The sequence below is a fragment of the Drosophila biarmipes genome, chromosome 2L, assembly GCF_025231255.1.
Source record: "Drosophila biarmipes strain raj3 chromosome 2L, RU_DBia_V1.1, whole genome shotgun sequence".
NCBI classification, from domain to species: Eukaryota; Metazoa; Arthropoda; class Insecta; order Diptera; family Drosophilidae; genus Drosophila; species Drosophila biarmipes.
Window position 1 is genome coordinate 1,261,626 of NC_066612.1, and position 25,383 is coordinate 1,287,008.

General features: G+C 43.3%; 4 protein-coding genes across 6 annotated transcripts; 3 read left to right on the forward strand and 1 right to left on the reverse strand.

Annotated features, from left to right (window-relative positions):
- The first annotated feature begins 681 nt into the window (after nt 1–681).
- Nucleotides 682–9,762, forward strand: LOC108029174 (nicotinate phosphoribosyltransferase). 3 transcript variants are annotated; one of them, XM_017101325.3, is made up of 12 exons: nt 682–756; nt 1,952–2,243; nt 2,949–3,119; nt 3,184–3,310; nt 3,753–3,836; nt 3,912–4,039; nt 5,259–5,399; nt 5,459–5,630; nt 5,989–6,315; nt 8,157–8,422; nt 8,484–8,893; nt 8,960–9,762. In XM_017101325.3, the coding sequence occupies exons 2-12, from the start codon at nt 2,153–2,155 to the stop codon at nt 9,035–9,037; spliced, it is 1,995 nt and encodes a 664-aa protein (XP_016956814.1). In that variant the 5' UTR covers nt 682–756; nt 1,952–2,152; the 3' UTR covers nt 9,038–9,762. The 3 variants fall into 3 exon arrangements, with proteins under 3 accessions (XP_016956814.1, XP_016956813.1, XP_016956816.1); XM_017101324.3 differs by lacking the exon at nt 682–756 and adding an exon at nt 1,114–1,356; XM_017101327.3 differs by lacking the exons at nt 682–756; nt 5,989–6,315 and adding an exon at nt 1,117–1,356.
- A 2,153-nt stretch (nt 9,763–11,915) lies between these two features.
- LOC108028946 (CD209 antigen) lies at nt 11,916–13,094 on the reverse strand. Its single transcript, XM_017100966.1, has one exon. The coding sequence runs from the start codon at nt 13,092–13,094 to the stop codon at nt 11,916–11,918; it is 1,179 nt and encodes a 392-aa protein (XP_016956455.1).
- A 471-nt stretch (nt 13,095–13,565) lies between these two features.
- On the forward strand, nt 13,566–15,130 carry LOC108029298 (tubulin-specific chaperone C). The gene is made up of 2 exons (XM_017101501.3): nt 13,566–13,800; nt 13,872–15,130. Exon 2 carries the CDS (start codon nt 13,888–13,890, stop codon nt 14,956–14,958), a length of 1,071 nt encoding a protein of 356 aa, XP_016956990.1. The 5' UTR covers nt 13,566–13,800; nt 13,872–13,887; the 3' UTR covers nt 14,959–15,130.
- Nucleotides 15,131–22,059: 6,929 nt separating this feature from the next.
- LOC108028945 (accessory gland protein Acp29AB-like) lies at nt 22,060–24,609 on the forward strand. The gene is made up of 2 exons (XM_050884917.1): nt 22,060–22,201; nt 23,852–24,609. The coding sequence occupies exons 1-2, from the start codon at nt 22,060–22,062 to the stop codon at nt 24,607–24,609; spliced, it is 900 nt and encodes a 299-aa protein (XP_050740874.1).
- Nucleotides 24,610–25,383: the final 774 nt, after the last annotated feature.

A 25,383-nucleotide genomic window follows, 5' to 3' on the forward strand; every position in this document is an offset into this window, starting at 1 on the left:
ATATTTGCGAACCTGTTGGTCATTTATTTATTTAAAGTTTAAAACTCGACAGATTCGGAACTTGTTGAAAAGGAGAAATAAGAAGAAGACGAAAATTTGAATTTCTGAGAATTACGTTTTTATTATTATGTGATATTGTAGATCAAATATCTTTAAAAATACAAATATTGAAATAATTATGAACACAAAGCCGGGGAAAACAGGAAAACGCTAAAATTTGATATTATTATAGATATATGCTAGAAAATATGACCACCAAATATTTATTGATTTCAACATTTCAAATGGATAATAAAGTGTGGGGTTTACTTATAATACATGTCAGTTACTCTACAGTTTTTTTTTAATTTAGTTCCAAATTTTTATTGTTTATTTAACATTTTTAGATACTTTCTGTATATATTTTCTGGTTAGTATTAATATATATATATACACATATGTATGCAGCTCTTAAATGTTCATTAATAATATACAATAAAATGAATATTGCTTGAAGACGAGAAACAAACTGATTTCATTAAATAAAGCAGATTTACAAACAGTTTATGGATGTTGCGTACTCTTCCCAAAATAATAAAAACAGTATTTCAAATTATGACAATAGCTAGAAATATCGATCCCGCTATTTTCAGGAAAGGGAGGGAAATCCGCTCGAAGCGACCATCTGGCAGCACTGGCCAACCCACAACAGCCCGAACAGCTGTTCGCCAGAGAAGAAGCAGAGCGTGCGCGAGAGCGTTCGTGAATGAATTAAAAGTAATTTAACTTTTTCGTGGGCTTAGCGGGAAAAAACTGAGAAAAACGCAAACTAGTGTGATAAGCAGGCTGCCAGACTGCTGATAACAGAAAGGTCGCTCGAAAAGGTTGAGCCAGGTGGAGAGTGACGAAAGCGGGTGGAAAAGTGTGAAACTGCCGCCCAATTAGAAAAAAAGTGAAAGTGCATACAGAATTCCGCCGCCCACGCCCCGCTCTTCGTAGGCCTGCCCCCACTCTCGCCGCCCCCTCGTGTGTGTGTGCTCGGTGTGCGTGGCGTGCGCCTGTGTGGCGCGACCTTCACGCAACCTTCAACATGCAGCAACACGTTGTGTGTAATCTACATTTGCCAATAATCCGAACAAACAACGAATAGAGCAACAGCGAATCGCAGAAAAGCTAAAAAACAAGGCACAAATCAAGCAGCCGGCTGCCAATGGCAACCAAAAACAAAAATCAACAAATTCCCGCGACAACAAAAGTGCATTCGCTCTCGCCCTCTCTCTGCGCCTCGCTCTCTCGCCTCCCTCGCTCGCCTAACCCGTTAGCCTCTGCACTTCGAATTTCGGAATTCGGATTCAATTCAACTTCAAAAGTCGAGCGGTAAAGTTCACCCGCGATAAGAAGAGATCCCGTCCTGGGGGAGAATAAAAACAGATACGGGGCCCGAATCGTGTCGCCTTAATTGATAACAGCCCCTACACAAAAATCGGGTTTTGTCTCGCCCATGCAAATTAGCACGTATTTCATTTGCATTTCAAAACTTTCGAGATAGCGCGTTTCAGTTTCGTTGCCCGGCGGTTGAGAAACAATAGTTTTACGAAATTATTATTATTACTAAAGTTGGTTTTCTTTGAATAGTGCGCAGTATTCAAATCTATTTTGCCTGATCTGATGTCCTATATTGAATTTTTCGAAACAACTCTTCAAACCGAGTGATATATGTTGATTTGAAGTTATTATAGTTACTTTTATAAACTCATAGTTCGTAATATTAAAAATGATAAAGCTTTTTGAAGTCCTATAATTACTATGGAATCAAGACAATTACCGGGTATCTCATAGTGCTGTGCAGTACTCAAAGTAGCTATGCTAAGTTACTTGAACACGAGCGCAAAGATCGCGTTACGTCATGCGAGCTGAAACCCCCTCCAAACCGCCTCCAGTCAATTGCAATTCCACTTTCTGTCCCCCACAGATAAACAGCAGAAGTTCAACGGCACTCAGGCGACTATAAACAGGCCACCGAGCAGAAGCAATTAATTAATTTGTTTATTTGGCACATCAATTGCCGCAAGCGAGGCGCGTGTGAACCGAGTGCGATCCGGACCCACTGGCACTTCGTCGAGAGCCCAGCCTTACAGCAGACCTAGCTCGAGATCCCCAGATCGGCGACGGAATGAACGACCGCGAGTTGGGCTGTGCGGGCGGCCAGTTTATGGACCGCGGGCGGATGAACCAGAATGGAGTGGTCCAGCCCCTGCTAACGGGTAACTACAGATGGCTCTTAAAGGTGTATAACTGGCTAGGGGCACTTCTGATCAACATTTGAGTACCTTAGATCTAAGTTCGTGTTTCCTCAGAGTAACAACAGTATCTTAAAGATACTACAGCCAACAGATATTTTCGTTTTTCTAATTGGAATTTCTAATAATTTTCTAGTAAAAGTATGTCTTATTCCTTCCTAATTGATTGAAATACCCCAAACTTAAAATCCCAGAAGCCGACTGGCATTTAGGCAGAGACATTTTGGCGCGCTTGCAGTGCTTTCGGCTCCTACCAGTGTAGCCCTCTATATATACCCACCTATATTTTTAGGCATGGCAGACACGGGCGCGAATAAGTGAAACAAAAAGCGATCTTTGGGTCTTTGCACTCAGATAAGAATTTGCATTTCATTTGCGGGCTCGTGTTTTGTATTTGGGTAGCGTTAATTGCCCCCACCAGCTATAGGCTTTCCAGGCTATCTTATCTGCAGCGACTCTGGGCTGAGAGTATATGTACAGGGGAACCCACTTAACTGGAACCCCGTATTCCGCAGGGTAATGTTTTTACCAATCGAATACAATGTGCATTAACTTATCTCCAGCTTGTTTGTTGAAATTTATTTATGTTTTTTTAACATATCTTACAGTTTGGGTAATCTGAGTGCTTTTACCCACGACTAATGAATGCACTCATCTCCTTTGTTACAGACCTGTACCAAATAACGATGGCCTATGCCTACTGGAAATCCGACAAGACCGACGATACGGCCGTGTTCGACCTGTTCTTCCGCAACAATCCATTCCATGGAGAGTTCACGATTTTCGCCGGGCTCGAGGAGTGCCTGAAGTTCCTGGATAGCTTCCACTATTCCCAGAGCGGTGAGTGCTTCCACAACGTGTTCTGGCTCACATTAGTTAATCAATTTGATTGGACCCCTTTCAGATATCGAATACCTGAAGCAAACGCTGCCCGAGGGCATTGAGCACGAGTTTTTTGAGTACCTCGGCAACCTGACGGCGCGGGATGTCACCTTGTATGCCATTGATGAGGGCACGGTAGCGTTTCCACGGTGGGTTTGCATGGGAGTCACAGGATGGGGTCATATAGCCGACCTAAGCAAGCCAATTGTGTTTTTTGGGGAATGAATCTGATGACGACAAGCTTCTGAAGTTCTTGCCTATGATTAAAATCAACATTATGGTTTATGCAGTTACTGTCAGAAGCACTTATGAGCCTGTTTTTAATAGAAAAAACAATTAATGCCTATGGAATTTAAATGTATCATTACAATGTACAATTTATTCTTCAAGCTGTGTGATAATATTTTGATAGGTCATCAAAACAGTCATTACGTATTTAATCAGAAAATTACTTTATGGGTTTACACGCAGGCATCGTTATTATCAGTCTCGAGGTTTTCAGAGTTCAGTTAAAGGCAGACAGTAATACATGCTATCTATCTTTAAGATAGCAGGCTATATAAAATGTTCATAATATACTTTTATTTTTAGAGTTCCCATCATTAAGATCGAGGGACCTCTGATCATTGTACAGCTGCTGGAAACGACTCTTCTCACCTTGGTAAACTATGCCAGGTAGGTCTGCCTCTATATTTGCCCATGCTATCTGGAAATTTCCTAACACCGCCTCTTCTTGCCGCCCAAAAACAGTTTAATGGCCACCAATGCAGCCCGTTATCGCATGGTAGCTGGCAAACACGTCAAACTATTGGAGTTTGGACTGCGTCGTGCCCAGGGACCGGATGGCGGTCTGTCCGCATCGAAATATTCCTACACAGGTACTGAGCTCCATCATAAAATATGAACTTTCACACGCCCCAAACTCCGATCCGATGGGTTCTAGGGGCCGTGACAAGTAAGGTCAAACGTGTGCGATATAAACATTTTTTCGGCATTGCCAAATTGCATGCAGACAGCTCATTATCAATTAAAAATAATTGGGGGATGGAAATCGTCAGGAATCGGGCAAAGTTTGGTCACAGCCACCTTTTGCAGGGGCCTTACATGGTTTTTACAAAGGGGAACAACAATATTGGTTATTTTATATTTAAGTTTTAATATTCAGCTGTACATATATGTTTTCTTAGATATACTTAAGTATACAATGTGTAGTTCCCCCTGGTACAGGAAATGTATGCAGCCTATAAGCCACCATATCCCTTCATGCATTGATCGTTTGGACGGGGGCGAGGTATGGAGGAAGTCGGTGCTTTTCATATTGTTTTCTCCATGACTTTTTATGATGTGCATGCATGCAAAGCACGTGTCACTGTCAGGAGCTGAGGCTCCGCTGACTCCGACTTCCGATTTTCCCATTTCTCAAGGCCCTCCCCCAAACTATGAGTAATTCTCCGCCTTCATCAAGGCTTCCGCTCCTGCTACATCGCTAGTTCCGTCACCCACCTGCTCCCCTTGCGACAAAGTTCAAGAACTCTTGTTTATGTGTTAAACTAAATGCGCCCCGAGAGCAGTAAAGTTCCCGAAGTGGGTGGCACACGCAACGCCCACGTAGGGTGTCCATGTATGCGGAATATCGGTGCCAGGTACAGGTGCACATCGAGTCCGGATTCGATTCTGCCGCGGAGCCTTTCAATTGGCGCTCACACATCGTAACTTTTTCGTTCCGTTCGCTAGGCAGGCAACGCTCGAAGTTTTTAATGCGTTCCACAGGGTAGTTGGGCCATGGGTTTGGGACTCAGGTTCCCATAGTATCACCCACAAATCAATGGATGGCTTCGCGTGGCGTCAAGGTTCCGGGCAAGGCCTCTTTTTTGGCGGGTTGAATAGCTGAAATGTTTATAGCCGGAATTTCCGCTCTTAATGGGAGAATTTAATGATGAAGTACCATTAGGGGAGCATTTAAAAGTTTGGAAGCTACTGCAGTGGGTAATTGCAAGACTGGATTTTGAAAATTAAAGTTTTCTTCAGTTTCTCTCGTCCCTTTCCACCATGCCTTTTGAGATACATTGCTTATATATTGGTATATCTTTATTTCAGGTGGCTTTGATGGCACCTCCAATGTGCTGGCCGGAAAGCTCTTCAACATCCCCGTGAAGGGCACCCATGCCCATGCCTATATCACGAGTTTCAGCAGCATTGGAGAGCTGAAGACCCGTCTAATAAAGCACAAGCAAACAGGTGATGGAATACTGCCAACACCCAATAGGAAAAGCCCTTTATAACAAAGTACTTTGCAGGCATCATGGAGGATCTTTTGGAGCACGCCGTCAAGCACCGGGCGATGCTGTCCCACCTGCTGGACGTGTCCACTGAGGAGTCCAGCGAGGGAGAGCTGGCGGCGATGGTGTCCTACGCCATCGCATTCCCAGACGGATTCATGGCCCTTGTCGATACGTACGATGTTAAGAGGTATTTCGCTTTTAGGCAGATTCTCTCGGAACGGTTTTAGTTATCGGTTTTCCTTCGTTTGTGTTGTAATACCCGTAACTCCCCGGTTACCCTCTTTTTACCCCTGTTATTTTGAGTACGGATTTCCTTGATCTGTTTTGTATTGTATTTGAGACTCTCGAGACGTGCACCAGCCAGATACAAATACCCAAACAAGAGTAACTATTGAACAGCTAACCAAGTCAAGTCTTAACATTGAAAATATCCCATACATTGAAACTATTTTTGAGTTTTTCCGCCACATCCCCCAATCACCTTCCAGTGTGAGCTCTATTTTTGGTTTTTCGTTTGAGTAATAATCCAAAGTATTATCCAACAGCCGAGAAACAGAACAAGCCAACACAGACCCCAGGGTTATCAATGACATCAAGTCTGAGAACAGTCTGCCAAAGCCAAAGGCATCGACCAATGGCCACAAAAACGGCCAGACTAATGGCCAACTAAACGGACACAAGACCAATGGCCATCAGAATGGTGTTGCTCAGAGTAACGGCAGTAGATCGCCAAAAGATACTAAGATACAAGATACTAAACCCAGCACAACAACCGCGACAGCAAAAACAGCAACAACAACAGCAACTTCAAAGACAACCACAGTGTCCAATGGGACGGCATACCTTCCAAAATATGTCGAGAAGTCATTCAGGTAAATGTCGTTATCGAAAAAGACGTTTGAGTAATAGAGAAACCAAATTTGCAAAGGCGAAGATGAAATTTCAAAGAATTTATATTATCTATCTTCCATTGTCATTTATCTGACCCAATCATTTCCATATCTTTCTTTTCACCAACATTTTTCTTCTGCTTTTTGAAGCTTTCATTCTAACCTTACCTATCATTATTTTCGGCCAAATATTACTAATAAGAGCTGGCAAAAAATAAATTTTAACAGCTCTTCTTAAATTTTTGAAGCTTAAAAAACGATTTTTTGCTAGCTCTTTCATTTAGCCATTTAATGCTCTAATGTACGCCTGCATGTTAACATGGACATATGTTTAACCAAAATTTAGAAACTAAATTCAAAATTATAACCACCATATACATGCATATATATGTGTATATTTAAGCTGATATATGACTATATGCCTATGTATGTGTCCCTGCTTCGGTGTTACGAAATTGGTCATCAAGTCATTTCCTATAATGGGGAACAATTCGGGCAAAAAGATTAAAGCAAGAACAGGTGAAGTCAAGTTATTTAACTTTCTTTTGCTTTCTCCCTCGTGCTTTCCTAACATTCTTTTTTGTATTTTTGGGTATCACTATTTCCACTAACGCACGCCATATCATATGACATTTTTCCATTCGACATTCTTTTCTAACTCAACTTTGTTTAATTTGCTTTTTATTTTCTCGTCCTAAATGTGAATGTGAAGCAAGTAAAACCAAGATCATTAATCGAACCCAAATCAGAACCCATAAAAATCGAAAATGAAAAGAATTTACGAACCTAACATAGTAAACAAATGACTTCCGGCACTATTTTGGCAGAGGTATGTAAACACACGTCTTCGAGTTACGAAACCCCAACGATTCGAACAGTCTACAACATGATATGAACAACAACACTATAATATCATATGGCATTTACTCACCCACTCGAAAGCAACAATACGGCAACCTACGAGTTCACGCATAAATGATCAGCGATCCCAAAGCTCACACATAACACAGTGCATAAAACAGTTCGAAAAGGCTACCAAGAAGAGCGATCTAAATTGGAGGTCTTCAACTTTGCGCCTAAAACTAAATATTGCTTGAGTTTGCAGTGTAACGATATGAGAACTAATCACATTTCTCGGATACCCTTTGGGTGACGTAAAGTAAAGTACTACCCCATACATTCCTGAATGTTTCCATTGTTCAACATTGTTTTAGGCACGAATACGAACCAAAATCCGAAACGAACACGCACTGAATCACCCTAATGCTGTCATAGACCTAACCCCGTTTTTGTCCTCGTCCCCGTTCACAAACAACTCTGTTTAAGTTTTACAGCATTTTTTTACCTTAATTTTCCTGTTTTTCCGTGCCCCAGTTTTGTATTATTAAATATTTTCTCCTCGTTCTGAAGTGCATTTTCAGAATGTATTTTCGTTAGTTTTTTAACCTGTACATAGTTAATGAAAAGCGTCCGAGAGAGCACACTGCATGGCTTGAACAGAAAAACCGAAAATCCTCGACATTTTGTGCTGCGCCCAGATACAAATTTTGCCAGGCTGAATTCTCCAACACCAAGAGCCGCACTTGCAAGTCGAAAAGAGCCAATTTGGGTTCCCGAACACGTTTTCTTTAGCGCCACCCCACTTTCCAAACCATTTGTTTTTGTGTAATTCTCGCTTTAGACCTAGTGGCAAACAAAAAACCAAATATTGTACAGCAAATTGAGAGAAATACCTTTGTTGAATTGAGAACCAAAACCAAGCAGCACTGGATGGCGTCTGCAAATGCGATTACTGAACGCCTGGTCCTGTTTCTTCTCTGTAGGAGCGGTCTGCTGAACTTCAGTGCCGTGGCCTTGGCCCTGAACGACCTGGGCTACCACGCCCTGGGCATAAGGATCGACTCCGGCGACCTGGCCTACCTCTCCTGTTTGGCGCGGGAGACCTTCGAGAAGGTGGCGGAGCGGTTCAAGGTCCCGTGGTTCAACAAGCTGACCATCGTGGCATCGAACGACATCAACGAGGACACCATCCTCAGCCTGAACGAGCAGGGACACAAGATCGATTGCTTCGGCATTGGCACGCACTTGGGTGAGTGTTCCTGGGCTCACACGAAATGTTTAAGTTAATTTGCTACTGCACTACTTTCCAGTCACCTGCCAGCGACAGCCGGCCCTGGGTTGCGTGTACAAGCTGGTGGAGATCAACGGCCAGCCGAGGATCAAGCTGAGCCAGGACGTGGAGAAGGTGACGATGCCGGGCAACAAGAATGCCTATCGGCTGTACAGCGCCGACGGCCACGCCCTGATCGATCTGCTGCAGAAGGTATCGGAGCCGCCGCCGGCTGTGGGCCAGAAGGTGCTGTGCCGCCACCCCTTCCAGGAGTCGAAGCGCGCCTACGTGATACCCTCGCACGTGGAATCTCTGTACAAGGTGTACTGGAAGGCGGGCAAGATCTGCCAGCAGCTCCCCACCTTGGAGCAGGTGCGCGAGAAGGTCCAGATCTCGCTGAAGACGCTGCGCAACGACCACAAACGCACGCTCAACCCAACGCCCTATAAGGTGAGTTGTCAGCCTATACGCCCGAAACGATATGACGATAGCAATGATATCTCCAATCCCTGCCAGGTGGCCGTCAGCGACAACCTGTACAACTTCATCCACGATCTGTGGCTGCAGAACGCTCCCATCGGCGAGCTCTCATGATCTATATAAGGAGGATCTCACGATCTATTCGCGGACGCGCGAAAACATTTCCGAGAAATCTACTTTTGTTTGGTGTACAACTTTCTGTCTACTGCGTTTTTCGCAAATCTTAGTCATCTGCTGGTCACATGCATTATAGAATTGGAGTTGTTCTGTCGCACGAAGACTACCCCCAAGTATGGAGCACAAATTCCAACGCAAACTGGAGGGGAGTTTCAAATCATTGTGTAGTCAATAGGTTTAGCGTGTTACAACTAATATTTACTGCTATATAAAACGCACATCATATTCAGGAATGTGTCATGTGCCTTAAACGGAAACGGAAACGGAAAAAGAATCAGGATGCAAAGGAAGCACAGCCCAAAAACGAGTAACTATGATCAACCAAATATCGGAGCGGAGTAAAGATGTCTTTAATATTTTTCTAGTACTTAAGTGTTGAAATGTTGCTAACGAAGAGGAAGTTAGAAGTACAAATGCTTTTTAGGACATTTGCACGCAATAGGGCACACATACAGCACACACCTAACTATATTATATTATTAGATGCTATACCTTACATACTGCGTTTATGTAATTAACTAATTCAATTGTAAATATGTTCAACTGGATAACTTTAAGCCAACTAAGCAATAACACACCCAACACACCGCCACCTCCAAATGATCGCTTCTTAAATGTTTGCCTGTAGTTTTGGTCGAAAATAAAAAGTGGGAGAGAGCCGAGCACCATCCTCTTCTTCAAGTTGTCGGTTTCGGGTGTGGTTTCACAAAAATACAAGCAACCTTGGCCGAAAAAGAAGATTTATTGAAACGGTATTTGGTGTAAGCAATGGTTTTAAAATCTTTGAATTATTATTATTTCAACTAGACATGGTTGCCCAAACTGCAAATAAAATCAAAAACGAAATGACACGGCCAATCAGCCATAGCTTTGCTGGGAGCTATGCCAACGCAGTGCTCGCCGGGTCCCCTATTGTCGGGATCTCCATCTGCCCACTTGAGGAATGGGGCTGTTTTTCCAGAGGCCTCAGATATATACTCTCCTTCAACGTTTCTGTCGTTTATGCCCAGCCAGTAACGATTGCTTTCGTTGAGTTTCAGCACGACTGCGTCGAGTTCCTCTTGGTTTTCTATGGCTGCCAAGTATCCCCCTTTTGCTACACAAAAGTCCCTTGCATCAATCCAGCTTTTCTGCAGTTCTCCTTCAACATAGAAATACCGGTATCCAATTCTCTCAAATCCGGGAGGAACGATCGAGGAAAGTTTCTCCTCGCTTTCCAGTTGAATTTTCTTTATAGTCTCCTGTAAAGATGAGTGCTCCTCCCTAATTTTGCCCAGCATCTCCACAAAGTTTTCCGAAACGATATTCTTAAAAGCTTCCGCCAAGGACTTCTGCTGTTTCTCGCGATTGATTTGAACCCTGAATTGATCTGAAATTGACTTCTGGATATCGTTCTGCTGCTTCTGTAATGCATCAGTTTATTCGCCTGCGGCTCAGCTACACTTTCAGGAGAGTGGGGATACAAGGATTTTGCCTGCAATCCATATAGATTCCAGGAAATAATTGCAATCGAAAAATAAAGTCCGAGTTTACACATTTTAATCGCGAGTCCGAACTGATGAAAAAGTATAGCTTGCCTCCGCTTTCTATAGCCCCCTGGACTGATATGTTTATTGTTGCAAATACAATATAAGTTTAAGTACAATTTTGAGAATAATAATAAAGTACTCTTCAGACGTTGGACTCGACTATCAGATACCCGTTACTCAGCTAAGGGGAGTACGAGGGAGATTGAGGTGCAAGCACAGTAGCGACTGTCCCCAATTCCTTTACTTACTTTAGAGCTTTTAATTGGATAATTTAATTTGAAAAATGTTAAACAAAAAGCTTCAAAAATATTACTCTTTGAGATGTCAGTTTATAAGGCCGGACAGACAGACGGACGCTAGAACGACTGGCTAATAAGCTTTCTTCTGCCTGTTACATACTTTCCGACGACTCCAGTATACCTTATACTCTATGATTAGGAGGTATAATAGTTATAAATTAAATTACGATTTCAAGTCAGAGGGAATTTCCTGTTTTGGTCTTATTAGCTCTAAAGCTGCCGTCTGACGCTTCCCCATGACATACAAGAATGTCTTATTGGTAACTAAAACAAACATTAATATGGGGTCATACAGCCACATAATTTCCAACCGCGGCTATGTGATTTTTGGTACTTTTCAATATTGATCCGGACTTCTAGCTGAAGTCCAATACTGCTAAGTTTATTCTTGGTAATAAGTGGAAACATAGCAAAAACACACAGCATACATACATACACTTTTGAGAGTAACAGTGGAGGACGCTTCGACTATCAGATACCCTTTACTCAACTAAAGGCAGCGAGGGAGATGAAGGTGCAAGCAGACTTTTAAAGGGATCGTTTAATGTGAACAATTGTAGGAAAAACAAAAGAAAATTCCAAAATAATAATCCATAGAAAGTCCAGGCAATAATTACGATCGAAAAATAAATTGCCAGTTTGGGCATATTGAAGGCGTGGAACAGCAGCGAACGAAGCCACCGAACTGAGTATTCTTCAGTACAGTGGACCGCATTTATATTCGCCTCGTGTATATATCCGTCCACAGAGATCTCTTTTCTCCCCTGTCCTAAACATATATACCCATGGGATATGTTGAGTTCGCTGAAACAGTTGTTTTCTCATTCCGACACAATTTTTTATGTGCTACGATATTTGTTTAATTAAGATTTATTTTTGGGGGAAATAATAATTGATTATGGAATATTTGGGGCGGTGTTATAAAGTTATGTCACTACGTTCTCGAAGAGTCATTGATCTACAGAAAATGTACAGCATTGTTTCGGGCTACAAATCAGAGTTAGTTTGGCAAATCAAGAACTTCTCCTTGGAACACGGTTCATCGTTCATCTCGCCATCCACAAGCTCAACGCAGCGCTCGTCGCTTTGCCCGTGGTTGGGTTCCCCTGATTTCCAGATCAAGAACGGGGCTTTTTTTCCGGATGCGTGCGATACGTAGTCTCCCCTGGTGTCTCGGTCGTTGATGCCCAACCAGTAGTGCCTGCCAGCCAGTTTCCCCTTAATGGCGTCCAACTCCTCCTGGTCCTTGATGGAGGCTATGTAGCCATCCATTTCGCGGCAGGTGCTCACGGCCGTAAGCCAAGTGTATGCCTTTTGGCGATCGAAAAATAGAAGTCTAGAGCCGATTCGCTCAAACTTCGGCCAATAGACTTTTGCGTAGATTTCGTTAAGAGTGTCCACAAGTTTGGCCTGCTGCGTCTCCATCTTCGTCTGCACATCCTTCTGACTATTTTCCAGCCTCTCCAGTCTTCCCTCTAAGCCCTCCGGGATTTTCTTCAAATTTTCCTGCAATGAGCTCAGGCTCTCCCCTAAGTTTTCTGGGATGGTTTTCCTGAGAGCATCCAGCAGGGATTTCTGATCTTCTAATTGAGCCATTAGGGACTTCTGTTGATCCTGCATTGTGGCCAGCTTCTCCTCGATATCCAGTGGAATTTTCTTTAGAGTCTCCTGCAAGGATGTCTGCTCCTCTTTCATTTTGCCCAGCAACTCCGCAAAGTTCTCCGGAACGACGTTCTTAAAGGTTTCCGCCAGGGTCTTTTGCTGCTTCTCCAGATTGATCTGCACTTCCAGTTGCGATCCCAATGACTTTTGAATGTCCGTCTGGTGAGACTCCAGCCTGGTCAGTTTATCCTGAAAGTCCTGGGCTATGACTTTTCTCAGGGAATCCCCCAGGGATATGGTTTGCCCGTCCAGCTTGGTCTGGATTCGGTCCAGTTTGGCTTGGGTGTCGTTCAGCTGCAGGGCGTCGGAGGTGTTCCACTGCTCCTGGTGCTTGGCAATGTGATCCAAAAGGGGTTCCAGCACCGACAGGCAGAACTCGCCGCACTGATTCGGCGGATCTTGCAGCAGGCACACAGACCGGGCTTCATCCTGCGACTGCGACTGGGATCCCGGCAGGTTCCACGCAATTAATGAATACAGAATATAGGCTTCGATCTTGAACATGATGAATGGTTACATCCGCAAGCAGCGAGGAATTCGAACGGACTGATTCTGGACTCGTTTGCTTGAAGAGCTTTTAAGTCGATAAGAACGGGGCACGTATTAAAGGCGCATATTCACAATGCGAATAGTTTGCCTCTTCGGGCTACTTTCCTCTGCTGGTTTTTATCTGCTACTTTATGTGGGCATATCAAGCAAATGAATTGTGCTTTCCAGATTATTACTAATTTCTTCGGGGCTTTGGTATGTTATGTCATACCTGGAAACGGGGGATGAAACAATAAATACAAATTCGAAATAAATCTTTTTTAACCATAATTTAATTGCCTTTAATAATGAAAGATCTCTGATTAGAAATTTAAATTTGGCGCGCATAGCTTCTTCTTCCTACCTTGGCGTTGCCAGAAAACATAACGTTGTGCTCTCGTTTGTCATTCACGTTGGTTAGGCGACACTTGCTTTATGAACATACGCCCGTCATTAATCGATGTCGGGAGGTCGGTTATCGATAATAAATAAACACAATAACTGCAAATAAGTAAATAAATATAAATTTAAACAAAAAAGTCGTTGAACAAGCTCGATCTAACGAAATTTCGGAAAGGTGTATCTAAATTATCAAGTAGAAGGGGTTTACCGAGAGAAAAGGCCGCGATTTCCCTGAATTTTCCCGCAGCTGCGCAACTTGCCGAGGAAAACAACAACAAAGGTGATTCACAGAGCCCGAAACAAGAAGTTCTTCCCCTTTGGAAATTGATTTTAACCAGATTTTCTTTTAAGATCGATATTGGGAATCATGGAGGGCGACTCGGAAAATCGCAAGGATCAGGTCCTCGAGCGCCTGAACAAGCGGAACAAGGACCGGCAGAACTACTTGGATGTGAAGTCGGAGCAGCGCTCCAAGGAGTCGGTGCAAAATGAGGGCGTTGACTACTTCTCCTCAACTTTTACCCAGAAAACCATTGATATTGAGCAGCGACTAAAGGATATACAGTGTGCCGAAGGCCCGACTACCGATTTGGCCAGGAATTTCGCGGACATAACCCTGGAGATCCAGGACTTGCAGCGATATCTCACCGCGTCCACCATGTTCCTCTCCGATTTCAAGATCAAATCCTGTCAGAACATCCTGAACACACTGACTTCAGTGAGTGATGAGACGCGTCAGCGGCTGATGCCCAAGAAAAAGTTCGGTTTCAGTGGCAGAAAGACTGCCGCGAAGCAAAAACCTAACCCGAACAAGGACATAGTCGACGCCAAGTCCAGCAAAACCCCGGAAAAACTAGGCTCCACCTTTAGCTGGACCATTGCGAATCGCAAGAACGAGCATATAGTCTTGGACTCCAGGCAGGTCAATGGTCAGGACATTACAATTTCGAATGTAAGCCACTGCTTGGTGGAACTGCAGGGACATCCGGGGTCTGTGCAGGTGTCCCGGGCCTCAAAATGCACCTTGCTGTGCGGCCCCATTGCCAGGTCCTTCTTCGCCGAGAACCTGGACGAGTGCACCCTCTCCATTGCCTGTCAGCAGCTGAGGTTGCACTCTTCGCGGGGCATTCGCATCTATCTCCATGTCACCTGTCGCGCCATCATAGAGGATTGCAGGGAAGTTGAGATTGGCGAGTTTAACTACGATTATCCGGAGTTGGAAGCCGACTATCTGGCCTCGGGGCTGAATAAGTCCCAGAACAACTACACGGACGTGGCCGATTTCAACTGGCTTTCGCCGGATGCGCCCTCGCCGAACTGGAGCCTGCTCAAGGACCATCCCGATCCGAATTGGAACGCCTTGCGGCGGGACTTCATCGCCAATAGCCACAACAACAACGGGCACAAGCAGGATGTCAAGGACATCTCCATCATCTAGTGGCGGCATCGGCGGCTGATCCTCGGCTGGCTGGCCTACGGTGTCATCCTCGGCTGGCTGCTGTGGGAACTGCTGCTAAGGGCCCCCATTACTGGGCCCCAGTCTAAAATCCCTCGATCTGTGTAATTAGCTTTAAGCGTGTTGATTAAATAACCATTGTATTGAGATCTTAGCCGCTTGTATTTTTGCGTGACGGGTTGTTTTAAAGCAACGCATTATTATTTTTATCGTTTTGTGAAAGAATATTTGGTTGTTATAATTGTCTTTACGCCGTAACATTTTATGATTGAAGTTACAGCTGTTAGGCCTTAAGCTACTTCTCAGAAACTTGCCTTTGTGCTGGGTGAAGTTAAAGTTCGAAGTGGGCAATACACATGTATCTGTTCCTGTTTATATGTCCCGGCTAATTTGACATGTCCATTTCGGATGTGGCATAATCAGTGGTTGGCCAAAATGGCTGTGGCTGCCGCACAACTTACGGGGTGGGCGGACGACAGGACCTCATGCAAGTTTCATGTGGCCACAACAGGACCTCTCAAGTCTCCATATTGACGGGCCATCCTACTTGCCCGACAGGTTCGCACCACAAGGGCATCGCTTTGTTCAAGTCAAGAAGAAAATATATCTCCCAAAATATCCCCCAATTGCCCATTCGAACTGGAAAAAAGTATATATAAATAAGGGAATGCAATTAAAAAATATTGTATTTATTTTAAAGATACGTTGTAGATGTTTCATCATTGCCTTTTCTAAGAGTATTTGCTCTTCGACTCTCTTCGTCGGTTAATCGCTTTCTCCCATTCCGATGACTTCTGCGGCTGTCAACATGGCCGACTGTCAAAATAATTAACGAATTCGAGTTACAGGCGGTGAAGGAGGGGATGTATCCCATATATGTGTACAAACCCATATATCCCCATGGAGCAGAAAGGGGAAGGAATCGGAGACATCTCACATTAGCGAGGTAATTGAACTGCAAATTACACAAATAAGGTGATGCTGCGCGGAGGAGAAAGGCAATAAGGCTACTGTCAGATCGAGGTTACTTAACAACCTGTCAAAGCAGCAGATCTTGAAAAAAGATTATAAAAAGAGTAAAGGAGAAAATTCGAAAGTGCGAGCCAACAAAAGGTGAGGTTAGAGAATTCAAGAAAAGCCAATTATAGGATTTTAGCGTCTCTTACAGTTGCCCGCAAAGATCTCATCAGTAACTACAGACTCTTACGTGACTAAGTATAAAAATTCAAATATCTATGTTTGTACCATGTATACCAATGCTTTATATATATACCAATTTTTTTTATAATTTTTAAGAAACAACTGAATGCCGTAACGATTTTTGAGTTCCAGAGTCTGGAGGCTTTTTAAAGCTTTGTGTCTCTGGTGGCTGCAATTTCCGTTTATTCAAATGAACCGATGCACTATCAAATCTAATTGCCTTCACACTCGAACAGTGTTGGTAATTCGGGCCACGCACGCACACCTGCGCCGCACACACAGGTGGACAGGTGCATCTGGGGCTGCCACATTTGCATAGCTCACAATTAGTTTTCTCATTATCGCAGATAATATTCGCCGCATTTGCGATAAGACCGAGACCCCGGCCAAGCTGACCGCCCCCACATTAATATTATCGCAGTGCCCGTAATTGCCTGTCCCTCTCACACTTTGATGGTTTCAATTACTGCAAAATTACCGGGCCGCGTTACCTTCGCCTTGCCTTACTTAACTCCTCCTCGCCTCCAACTTTGACCCACATGCGATCCGCAAATGCCTTTGTGTGCGGATTTTATGGCTCAGCTGATGTGGGCTACGATGCTAATTTACGCATTTAGTTAGGCAGCCCCCACACAAAGGCCCAAAGTCGCGAGGGGCGGGCGGGGTTTCTTGGAGGGAAATCAGAAATTTTGGAAGCATGTTTTTCAAATATCACTCATACGCCATGTAGAGCCCAGATAACGCGTACATCTTCTACGTAATCTACAGAATTTCACAAACTTTATGATTAGTTACAACATGTTTTTACACTCACAAATCGCAAGCCGCGGGCTAAATATCTTTGGAGGCATTTTTATATCATACTTTTAAAATTTTAATTATCACTCATACGCCGTGTAACCCACAGAATACAGTGCAAATATTGAAGTAATTAAAGAAGAAAATAGAATAGAATTAAATATAAACTAAATGGTAAATTATAAGAGGGTCTTTAGTACCAAGGTGAATTTTTGGAGGGGAATATCAGTGTTATTTTTTTAGCATGCTGAATTTATAAAAAATCACTCATACGCCGAGTAAGCTTTTTTTTTTTTTTTTTTTTTTTAATTAACATCTTTATTTAATATAATCCAGGAACAGATCTAATTAAAGCCTTTAACCTAAATGTTTTCTTAAGTAAATAATCTCTTAATTATAAATTATAATTAGTTTTCAACTTGGTATATAGGAGTAGATCAAATTACGACTAGTTTCAAGTAAATAATATATTCATATTAGTCTCTTAGGAGCAGCCCAAAATGTCTTCTTTTGAGCCTGCGAATTGGGATAGCCCCCTGTAATCTCCGGGCTAGACGATTACGGTGGGCAGTTAGACGGTCGTTGTACCTGCTTGAGAAGAACGATATTTGGTCTTCAACAAGACTCAGGTTTAGGTCATTGTGAAGCGTTTGGCCGCTAACGAACCACTCACAGCCAGTGATTTGTCTTAATGTTTTGTTCTGGACGGTTTGGAAACGTTTTCGGTGGGACGCAGCCGCCACTCCCCAAGTTTGGATTCCATATCTCCAAGTTGGTGCGATGATTTGTTGATAAATGTGCCGCTTGCATCTTAGAGATAGTTTGCTTTTCTTGTTTAGCATCCAGAATAATTGGTTCCGCTTTAGGTTGCACATTTTGACGACTCTGGCAATATGTTCTCGGAAGGTTAGGCGTTTGTCCAGTGTGAGGCCTAGGTATTTCGCCTTAGTCGCTTGCTCTATGTCCACATTATTAATGTGGACCACCGGAGTTGTTTTTCGGCGTAACGTAAAGCAAACGTTTACGCATTTGCTTTCGTTGATTTTGATATTGTTCGCCGTGGCCCATTTCTCGAATTCGTTGAGGTAGGTTTGCAGCGTTTGTGAAGACTCGGTCTCACTGTTCGAGGAGCTGAGAAAGCAGACGTCGTCAGCGAAGCTGGCCAGCAGCATTTTGCTGTTGTCGTAGGTCATTTCTTCATAGCTTGGCTTGGGGATGTCTGCTGTAAAGATGGAGTACAGTAGCGGTCCTAAGACGCTTCCTTGGGGAACGCCAGCTGTAATGGCAACATTTGCAGAGATTGCGTCTCTGGACTGGACGCAAAAATCTCTGTTTGTGAGAAACGATCTGATGAGCTCAAACAGGTTGGCTGGCAGCGCTGTTTTGACTTTGGCTAGTAGTCCCGGGATCCAAACTCTATCAAATGCCTGTTGTATGTCAAGAAAGATGCCGTTGCAGTATTCTTTATTGTCGTAGGCCTTCAGGATGTGATTGACTACACGGTGCAATTGCTCAATCGTACTGTGGCCGGCTCTGAATCCGAATTGGTGCATTGGGATAGTATCATTGTCTTCTAGGTGTATTATAAGTCGGGAAGCTATCAGCCTTTCCATTACCTTCGATAAAGAGGGCAGGAGGCTGATAGGCCGGTAGGAGCATGGATCCTGTTCCGGTTTCCCTGGCTTTAGAATCATACTGATTCTAGCACTCTTCCATTTTTTGGGAAAGTATTGCACTCTAAGTATCGCATTGAATATCAATGTGATAAGTAATAGTGATCTTTGGGGAGGATTTTAAGTACTGCGTTGCTTATTAGGTCATGACCTGGCGCCTTTCGACTTTTGAGGGTACGTATCATGTTTGAGACTTCTTCCAGACGAATATGTCTTATTGGAGGTGACATCTGGAAAGGGCGCTGTAGTATTTCGTTTATTCTGTTGATATCCTCCTCGGATGCGAAATTAAACGCAGTGAATCTGTCGCCAAGGTGTTCCGCAAATGTTTGTACTTGCTCTTCTAAGGAGCGACACCAGTTACCATTGCTGTTCTTCAGAGGCGTAACTTTCTGTGGCATTCTTTTTACTTTTTTGGTAAAGGACCACATATTAAAAATGGAATCATTAGAATAGTCCATATTGGTCAGCATATGTTCGAATTGCGCATTTTTCAATTCAGCCATGGCAACGTGAAGCTCTCTGGCGCATCTATGCCATTGAGCTTTATCCTCAGGACTGTGCGTTCGAATATAACGTCTTCTCAGTGCTCTCTTACGGACTAGAATCTCTGCAATGGTTGGGTCAATTCTATTCGAGTTGCGTATGAGGGCTCTGCCATGATTGTTTGCAGTGTACACGTTTGCACTCCTCGCCGCATTTGTCACACAATGTCCCAAATAAAAATTCTCACCTGGAACACGCGAGGTGCTGCCGGCAAAATGACGGAAATCGGCCACCTTGCGGAGAGAGAGAATATTGACATTCTCCTTCTCACTGAAACGAAGACATCCAACCTTCAACTATTTGGATATGAAGTCTACACTTCAAATCTACCTGACGGCAGCCACAGGGGTGGAGCTGCAATCCTGGTTAACAAAAAGATCAATCACTTTCCCATCGAGCCAATCGTCCATGCTAAAGTCCAAATCGTGGGTGCCAGAATCCAAACATGTATAGGACAAATATTCATCGGATCAATCTATTGCCCTCCGAACTTCAGCTGGACTCAATCAGAATTTGATGACATATTCGCTAACTTCAACTTCCCAAGATCATTTATCAGCGGAGACTGGAACGCCAAACATCCATGGTGGGGTTCTGCGATCACCTGTCACCGAGGTAACTTACTTGCCGCAAGCGCCATCTCAATTAACGCCAACATCCTGGCGACTGGAGCACCAACATACTATCCAAGCGCAGTAAATCGAAGACCATCCTGTTTAGACTTTGCAATTTATCGCAACATTCCACACGACAAGCTAAGCATCAGAGACAGCTGGGACCTTGAATCGGACCACCTATCTCTCATCACTACATTAAAAACAGAAGCCATACAATGCACTCAACGTAGACAACTTCTTAGCAAACACACAAATGTAGCTGTTTTCAAGGAAGAACTATGTAGATCGATACGCCTTAACATTGAGCTCAACTCTGCTGCTGAGATTGACGACGCTGTAGGCCGAGTAAGCTGTAGGAAAATATATTACACCACATCCAAGATAGCTAATTAGTGAATTACGAGGCTCCTTTAAAATTGCTTTCTTTTCTTTTCTTGAAATACTGGATACCAATTACTGAATTGGCTCCTCCTTCTCAACGGAAGCCTTTAAAAACTCCTTCCGATATCGATAAGCGCAAAAATGTTGATTAATTAAGCGAATTACGGGAGTCATGCAGTGCAATTAAAATGTCAGCGCAGCCACAGAGTGTCGGGCCGTGTGTGTATGTGCACATATCCAATATGTGTGAGGACGGTAGGCTCCTGGGCAAATGTCCAGGATTGGGGTTATGCAAGGCTCCTTCTGGCCTTTTTTATTCGCAGCTTGTCTCGCTTTCCTTCTTCCCCTGCCCGCTGCGAGTTGCCACGAATCGCGAATCTGCGCTCTGCGTGTGCAGCTCAAATTGTAATTAATGATGCAAGACAGCCGGCAGTCCCTCCTGTTTCACGCCCAGATCCCCCACAAAATCCCCCCTGCGACCACAGTCGGATCCAAACCGAAAATCTCTGCCAGGCCTTGTCATCCCGCCCCGCCCGCCGTGTGGCATCCGCCTCCCTGGGCTGTGGGTTTTATTATACCCTACAGAAAGTACGTTATTTTTGTTTTATGAAATATTTGAAGGAATTCTTTATCGGAACCTGCCCAGAAACTAATAGGTAGTTCGAAATCCCCTTTCCGTGCGCCGAAAAGTATGCAATATAGTTGAAGTTGCTCGACAGAGGGACAGTACAGTTTTTATAGCATACTTTTAGATATTTATTTTATATTAATACTATTCTAAATCATTATAGTTGCTTTCTAGAAATGCTAGTGCAAGTATATAATTTTTTATTTATTTATCCATAGAGGATTTGTTGTAAGTTAAGGGTACACAAACTCCTCTTATATAGTACCTTAGCTGGTGTTATTTTAGAGTATTTCTCGGCCAACTATACCATTCCCATTCCGCCTGCTGTTTGTTTACTTAAATCATCGACGCGGTGCGCGTTTTAAACGCGTTTCTCATGCTTTTCGTGTAAATAAATGAAAAGTTCGTTTAATTCTCGTCGATTCTTTATGCGTTGAACAAGGGAGTGGTGAAAGGGGCGTGGGCTATGGAAATGGGAGGAGGAGGGGGCGTGGTCTGGTATCGTTTACTTTGGAAATGAAAAATTATGATTACATCAACAATAATCGAAATGCGCTTGTAAGCTGCTCTTTGCTGTCTCCCTCGCTGTCCCTTCTTCCTGTCTCTTTCTCGTCCCCCTTTCCGTCTCGCTTCCCCTTGCAAATCCGTTCTTGCTTTCCGCACTCCAATCTTACACTTGGAAAAGCAATTTAAATAGAACTACATTAGCCTAAAAGCTATAATATATATAATGTTTTTAGCCGTTGGGAAGACCTTATTTGTTTGGTATTATATTTAAATTCTACGACATCTTAAAAGTGAATCGAATACATTAGTACACAGTTTTTAAGTAATAACATAATACTAGCACCACTAGCAGTTGGCATGTATCCCCCAATCACCATTTAAAACTCAGCTATTTCTGCCAGTGCATTGCTATCTTTTGGCTGGCTCCCTCACCCCGGCTTTTTATTATTTTTGTTGCCACTGCTTGCCATTTTCGTCGTGCCTGGCTCGTTTTGGCCATTTCTCTTCGTTCGCGTTGCTGACTTGCAACGCTTTCATGCGTGGCACTCGACGGTGGGAGGGGGTGAAGGGGCCCAGTTGGAGGGAGTAATGTAAACGTTCAATATTTGTGTTCAAAGTAAAAAATCGAGACGTTCCCTGCTCTTTCGGCCCCCTTTCCTTCCGCCTCCTCACTTTCTCCGATGCCAAGCAACGACGCGTTCAGCCAAAAAGTATGCAATGCAAAATCGAAAAAATGCGCGTGGCAGCACCTCAGCTTTCAGCTTTCGGCTTTGGCATCAAGCCCCCAGCCTGCATCTCTCTTATCTGCCAGGGCCCCATAATTCCCCTTGATTTCCCTTCCTCTGGTGCACTGGAAGAAAACGTGTGCTACGGCGGTAAATAGGTTTGGAGATCTTAACTTTTCACAATGTGTCTGAAAGTAGGCAATGCTTTTCTTTCATTCGAAACTGCTTTGTATTATCGATTACTAATAGGGTTCATGGCCATCTTCATTAAAATATTTTATATAAATTAGCTTTAAGAAGAAGCATAAGGTAGTCGAGACAAACTAACGAAGTAAAATCTTAAAGATACAGGTGTCTAACAGTATGCAAACATAATTTAAACGCCTATGTATTAGCGTCAAAAAACCTATTTTCAAAGCATACTTTTGGTCTCTTTTTTAGGAGGTCCTGAACCCTTAGAGAATCTTCTGGCACCCCAAACAAAGAGTGTTTTTCTCTGTGATCGCTTTCTTTGGTCGGGTCTGAGCCATGCTTATAAATCAGCGACGTCTGGGAACGGCGACAGGCGTTTGCACCCGGCCCCGATTTTCCAGCCACCCATTTTCTTCAACAATGCCAAGCCAGACACAAAACACAACAATTTTTGTTGCCTGCACTGCGGCGCCTCTTTGCGCCCCACACTCACCCTTTCCCCCTATATAAGGCCCCCAACATCCAACTTCCCACATCCACTCCCTTCTTATCCCCACTTTTGGGTTGGCTGCACTCGGCATTATGCTTTGCGTATTTGTCGCTTTATGAAGTCATCTTGGCGTAAAAGCAAATTTATGACCAACTTCACTTTATTTCTGTCAGTTTTTGGCCCAGCATAAAGATGGCCATCTTTTTGCCACTGTCTCCTTCGCTATCTTGTCGCTCGCCTCTTTATATCTGGTTTATAAACTCCCGAGAATTGTGCATTAGCATTACCCGGGGAGGTGTCTAGTGGCGTGTGTGCTCCTCCAGAAATGAATCCCCAAAAAGAGGGTATCGCATTTTAAAGGCATATTTCGAAGGAATATAAGTGCGTTAATGCGTTATATTTTATTCGGAGAAAAAATATTATATTATGTAATAAGTAACTACGTTTTAGTCAAGTGTATGCTTTACAATTCTTGGGAATTCATCAATCTTATTTGTAATCAAACTTTTATTTCGCTTAATTATGCCGACCAGTGCTTTAAAGCTGATAACAGGAAATTCCTAGTAGAGAAGAAGTAGATTAAAATACTTTTAAGATGATCCGTTTTTTTTTATTAAACATTAATCCTTCTTCCAAGTCTAAAGTGTACACTTTAGAGCTGATAAGAAAAATGATGGGAAATTCCCTGTAGCGCTAAATTGTAAATTAAATTATATACTTTTAGATTATATTAGTTCTTTTGAAAAATTAATGATTAACAGTAATAATAACAAGCAGTTTAGTGTCCTATAAAAAGCCCGACTAAGCTTACATTGCCATCAGTTCCCTTCAAACTCGCGACTAAAATGTTCAATCTCGGAATGTATTTTTTGATTGCGGTCTTTGCCTGCCATCTATATGGTTCGCAGACAAAGTGCGTCGATGGCGACTTTCCTAAAAATTTAATAAATACTCCGGAGAATCAACTGATGTTAAAATTGTTACCATTGCTTGAGCATATTGCGAGTCGAAGCAAATGCCATGTGCTTGATGATCTGAACTCAACCCTGGCAGTCAATCAGAGTAAGACGAAAATTTATTTAAAAAAAGTATCCAAAATTCTTAACAATTTGTTGCAGATGCCATCGCGGAAAGACTAGCAGCGATACAGCATGAGCAGATTCCGGAAAACTTTGCGGAGAGACTGGGCAAGCTGGAAGAACAACAGACATCGGCACAGGAAAATATTAATCAAATTTCACTTGATTACGAGGTAAAACTAGCCAGAATTGAAGACGGGAAATCCCAGGTTGAAACATTCAAAAACACCATTTTGGAGAACTTTGGGGAACGACTGGCTAAGATAGAGGCACAGCAATCATCAGTACAAGAAACATTAAAGAAAATTCCCGAGGACCTTGAAAAATTGGAAAAGAATCAGAAAGATATGCTGACGAAGATGGAGACGCAGCATTCCAAACTCATGGAGACCGTTTCCGAAATTTACAACAAAGTGTTTTTTCCAAAGTTTCAGCGAATCGGTTCAAGACTCTTCCACATCGATGGGGACAGTAAACAAAATTGGGTTGAAGCTGGAAAAAAATGTCGCCAATTGGGTGGCTATATAGCCGCCATCAAGGACCAAGAGGAGCTGGACGCCCTTAAGGTGAAACTGGAGGGAAATCGTTACTGGCTGGGAATCAACAACAGAGATAATCATGAAGTCTTCGTGTCCGAGGCATCCGGCAGGAAGAATCCTTTTTTGAAGTGGCGATTAAAAGAGCCCAACAACGCGAAAAAAAATGAGTACTGCGTAGAATATAATAATGGCGGAATGAACGACGATCCGTGCTCCAAAGATCGCAGTTTAATTTGTCAAAGTGATAACGAAGTTTAAGAAAGCAATATGCATATTGTATTATATACCTTTCCCTTACTAGAAAAGTTACCCATTTTCTCTGAATAAAAAGGCAGCTTTGAAGGTGCTGCGAACATTTAATTGGTTTGCCTTTTAATTGCCATTTTAAGAGCTGCAGAACCGTTTGCACGTCCATTGTTTGACATCGCGCCGCATAGGGACCGATAAGGCTATATCTTTCCGCATATATACGTATTTACAAAACTCGCACAAAGGAAGGGCGATATCCTACTTAAGCGGGCAGCGAGGCATTTCATTTCGCCGGCATTTGGTGCAATTGTCAGGCCAATTACGGGCCACAATTATGCCGTATGAGCACATAAAAACCGGATACGCTGGATAAGTCGCTTTATGCCGGAGTCGCCGACCCTCGGGCCATAAAACTCTTAGCCCTCGGGGCTTATCATCAAATGGCCCCAGACTCTGGGGTTGACCTCGAAACTGACACCGAATTGTATGCAAACAGTAAATGAAAAGTCACGGAAATGGCGAGCGTATATATTTCGAGGGTATATAGCAGGAGAAGTCAGGGATTTCTCGGGGGGAACTGAGATGAGGCGAGGAGCGAAAGCTGCAAGTCGGCCGAAAAGTTATCAGCTTGTTAATTGCTTAACTTTTTCACTTCAACTTTTTTTATTCGTTTCGAGGAGCTGAAACGCGTCCCGGAGATAAAACCAAAACTGAAGGAAAGGTTGCAGGGACCTCTGTGAAGCTACAGAAAGAGATGCAAATTCGGCTGCACTCGAAAAAATG

Coding starts and splice junctions, on each gene's coding strand:
- LOC108028945 (XM_050884917.1), top strand. CDS start 22,060: ATGCGCGTGGCAGCACCTCAGCTTTCAGCTTTCGGCTTTGGCATCAAG. Junction 22,202..23,851: donor AGAAAACGTGTGCTACGGCG/GTAAATAGGTTT, acceptor AATTTGTTGCAG/ATGCCATCGCGGAAAGACTA.
- LOC108029174 (XM_017101325.3), top strand. CDS start 2,153: ATGAACGACCGCGAGTTGGGCTGTGCGGGCGGCCAGTTTATGGACCGC. Junction 4,040..5,258: donor ATCGAAATATTCCTACACAG/GTACTGAGCTCC, acceptor TCTTTATTTCAG/GTGGCTTTGATGGCACCTCC. Junction 5,631..5,988: donor GATACGTACGATGTTAAGAG/GTATTTCGCTTT, acceptor ATTATCCAACAG/CCGAGAAACAGAACAAGCCA.
- LOC108028946 (XM_017100966.1), bottom strand. CDS start 13,094: ATGTTCAAGATCGAAGCCTATATTCTGTATTCATTAATTGCGTGGAAC.
- LOC108029298 (XM_017101501.3), top strand. CDS start 13,888: ATGGAGGGCGACTCGGAAAATCGCAAGGATCAGGTCCTCGAGCGCCTG.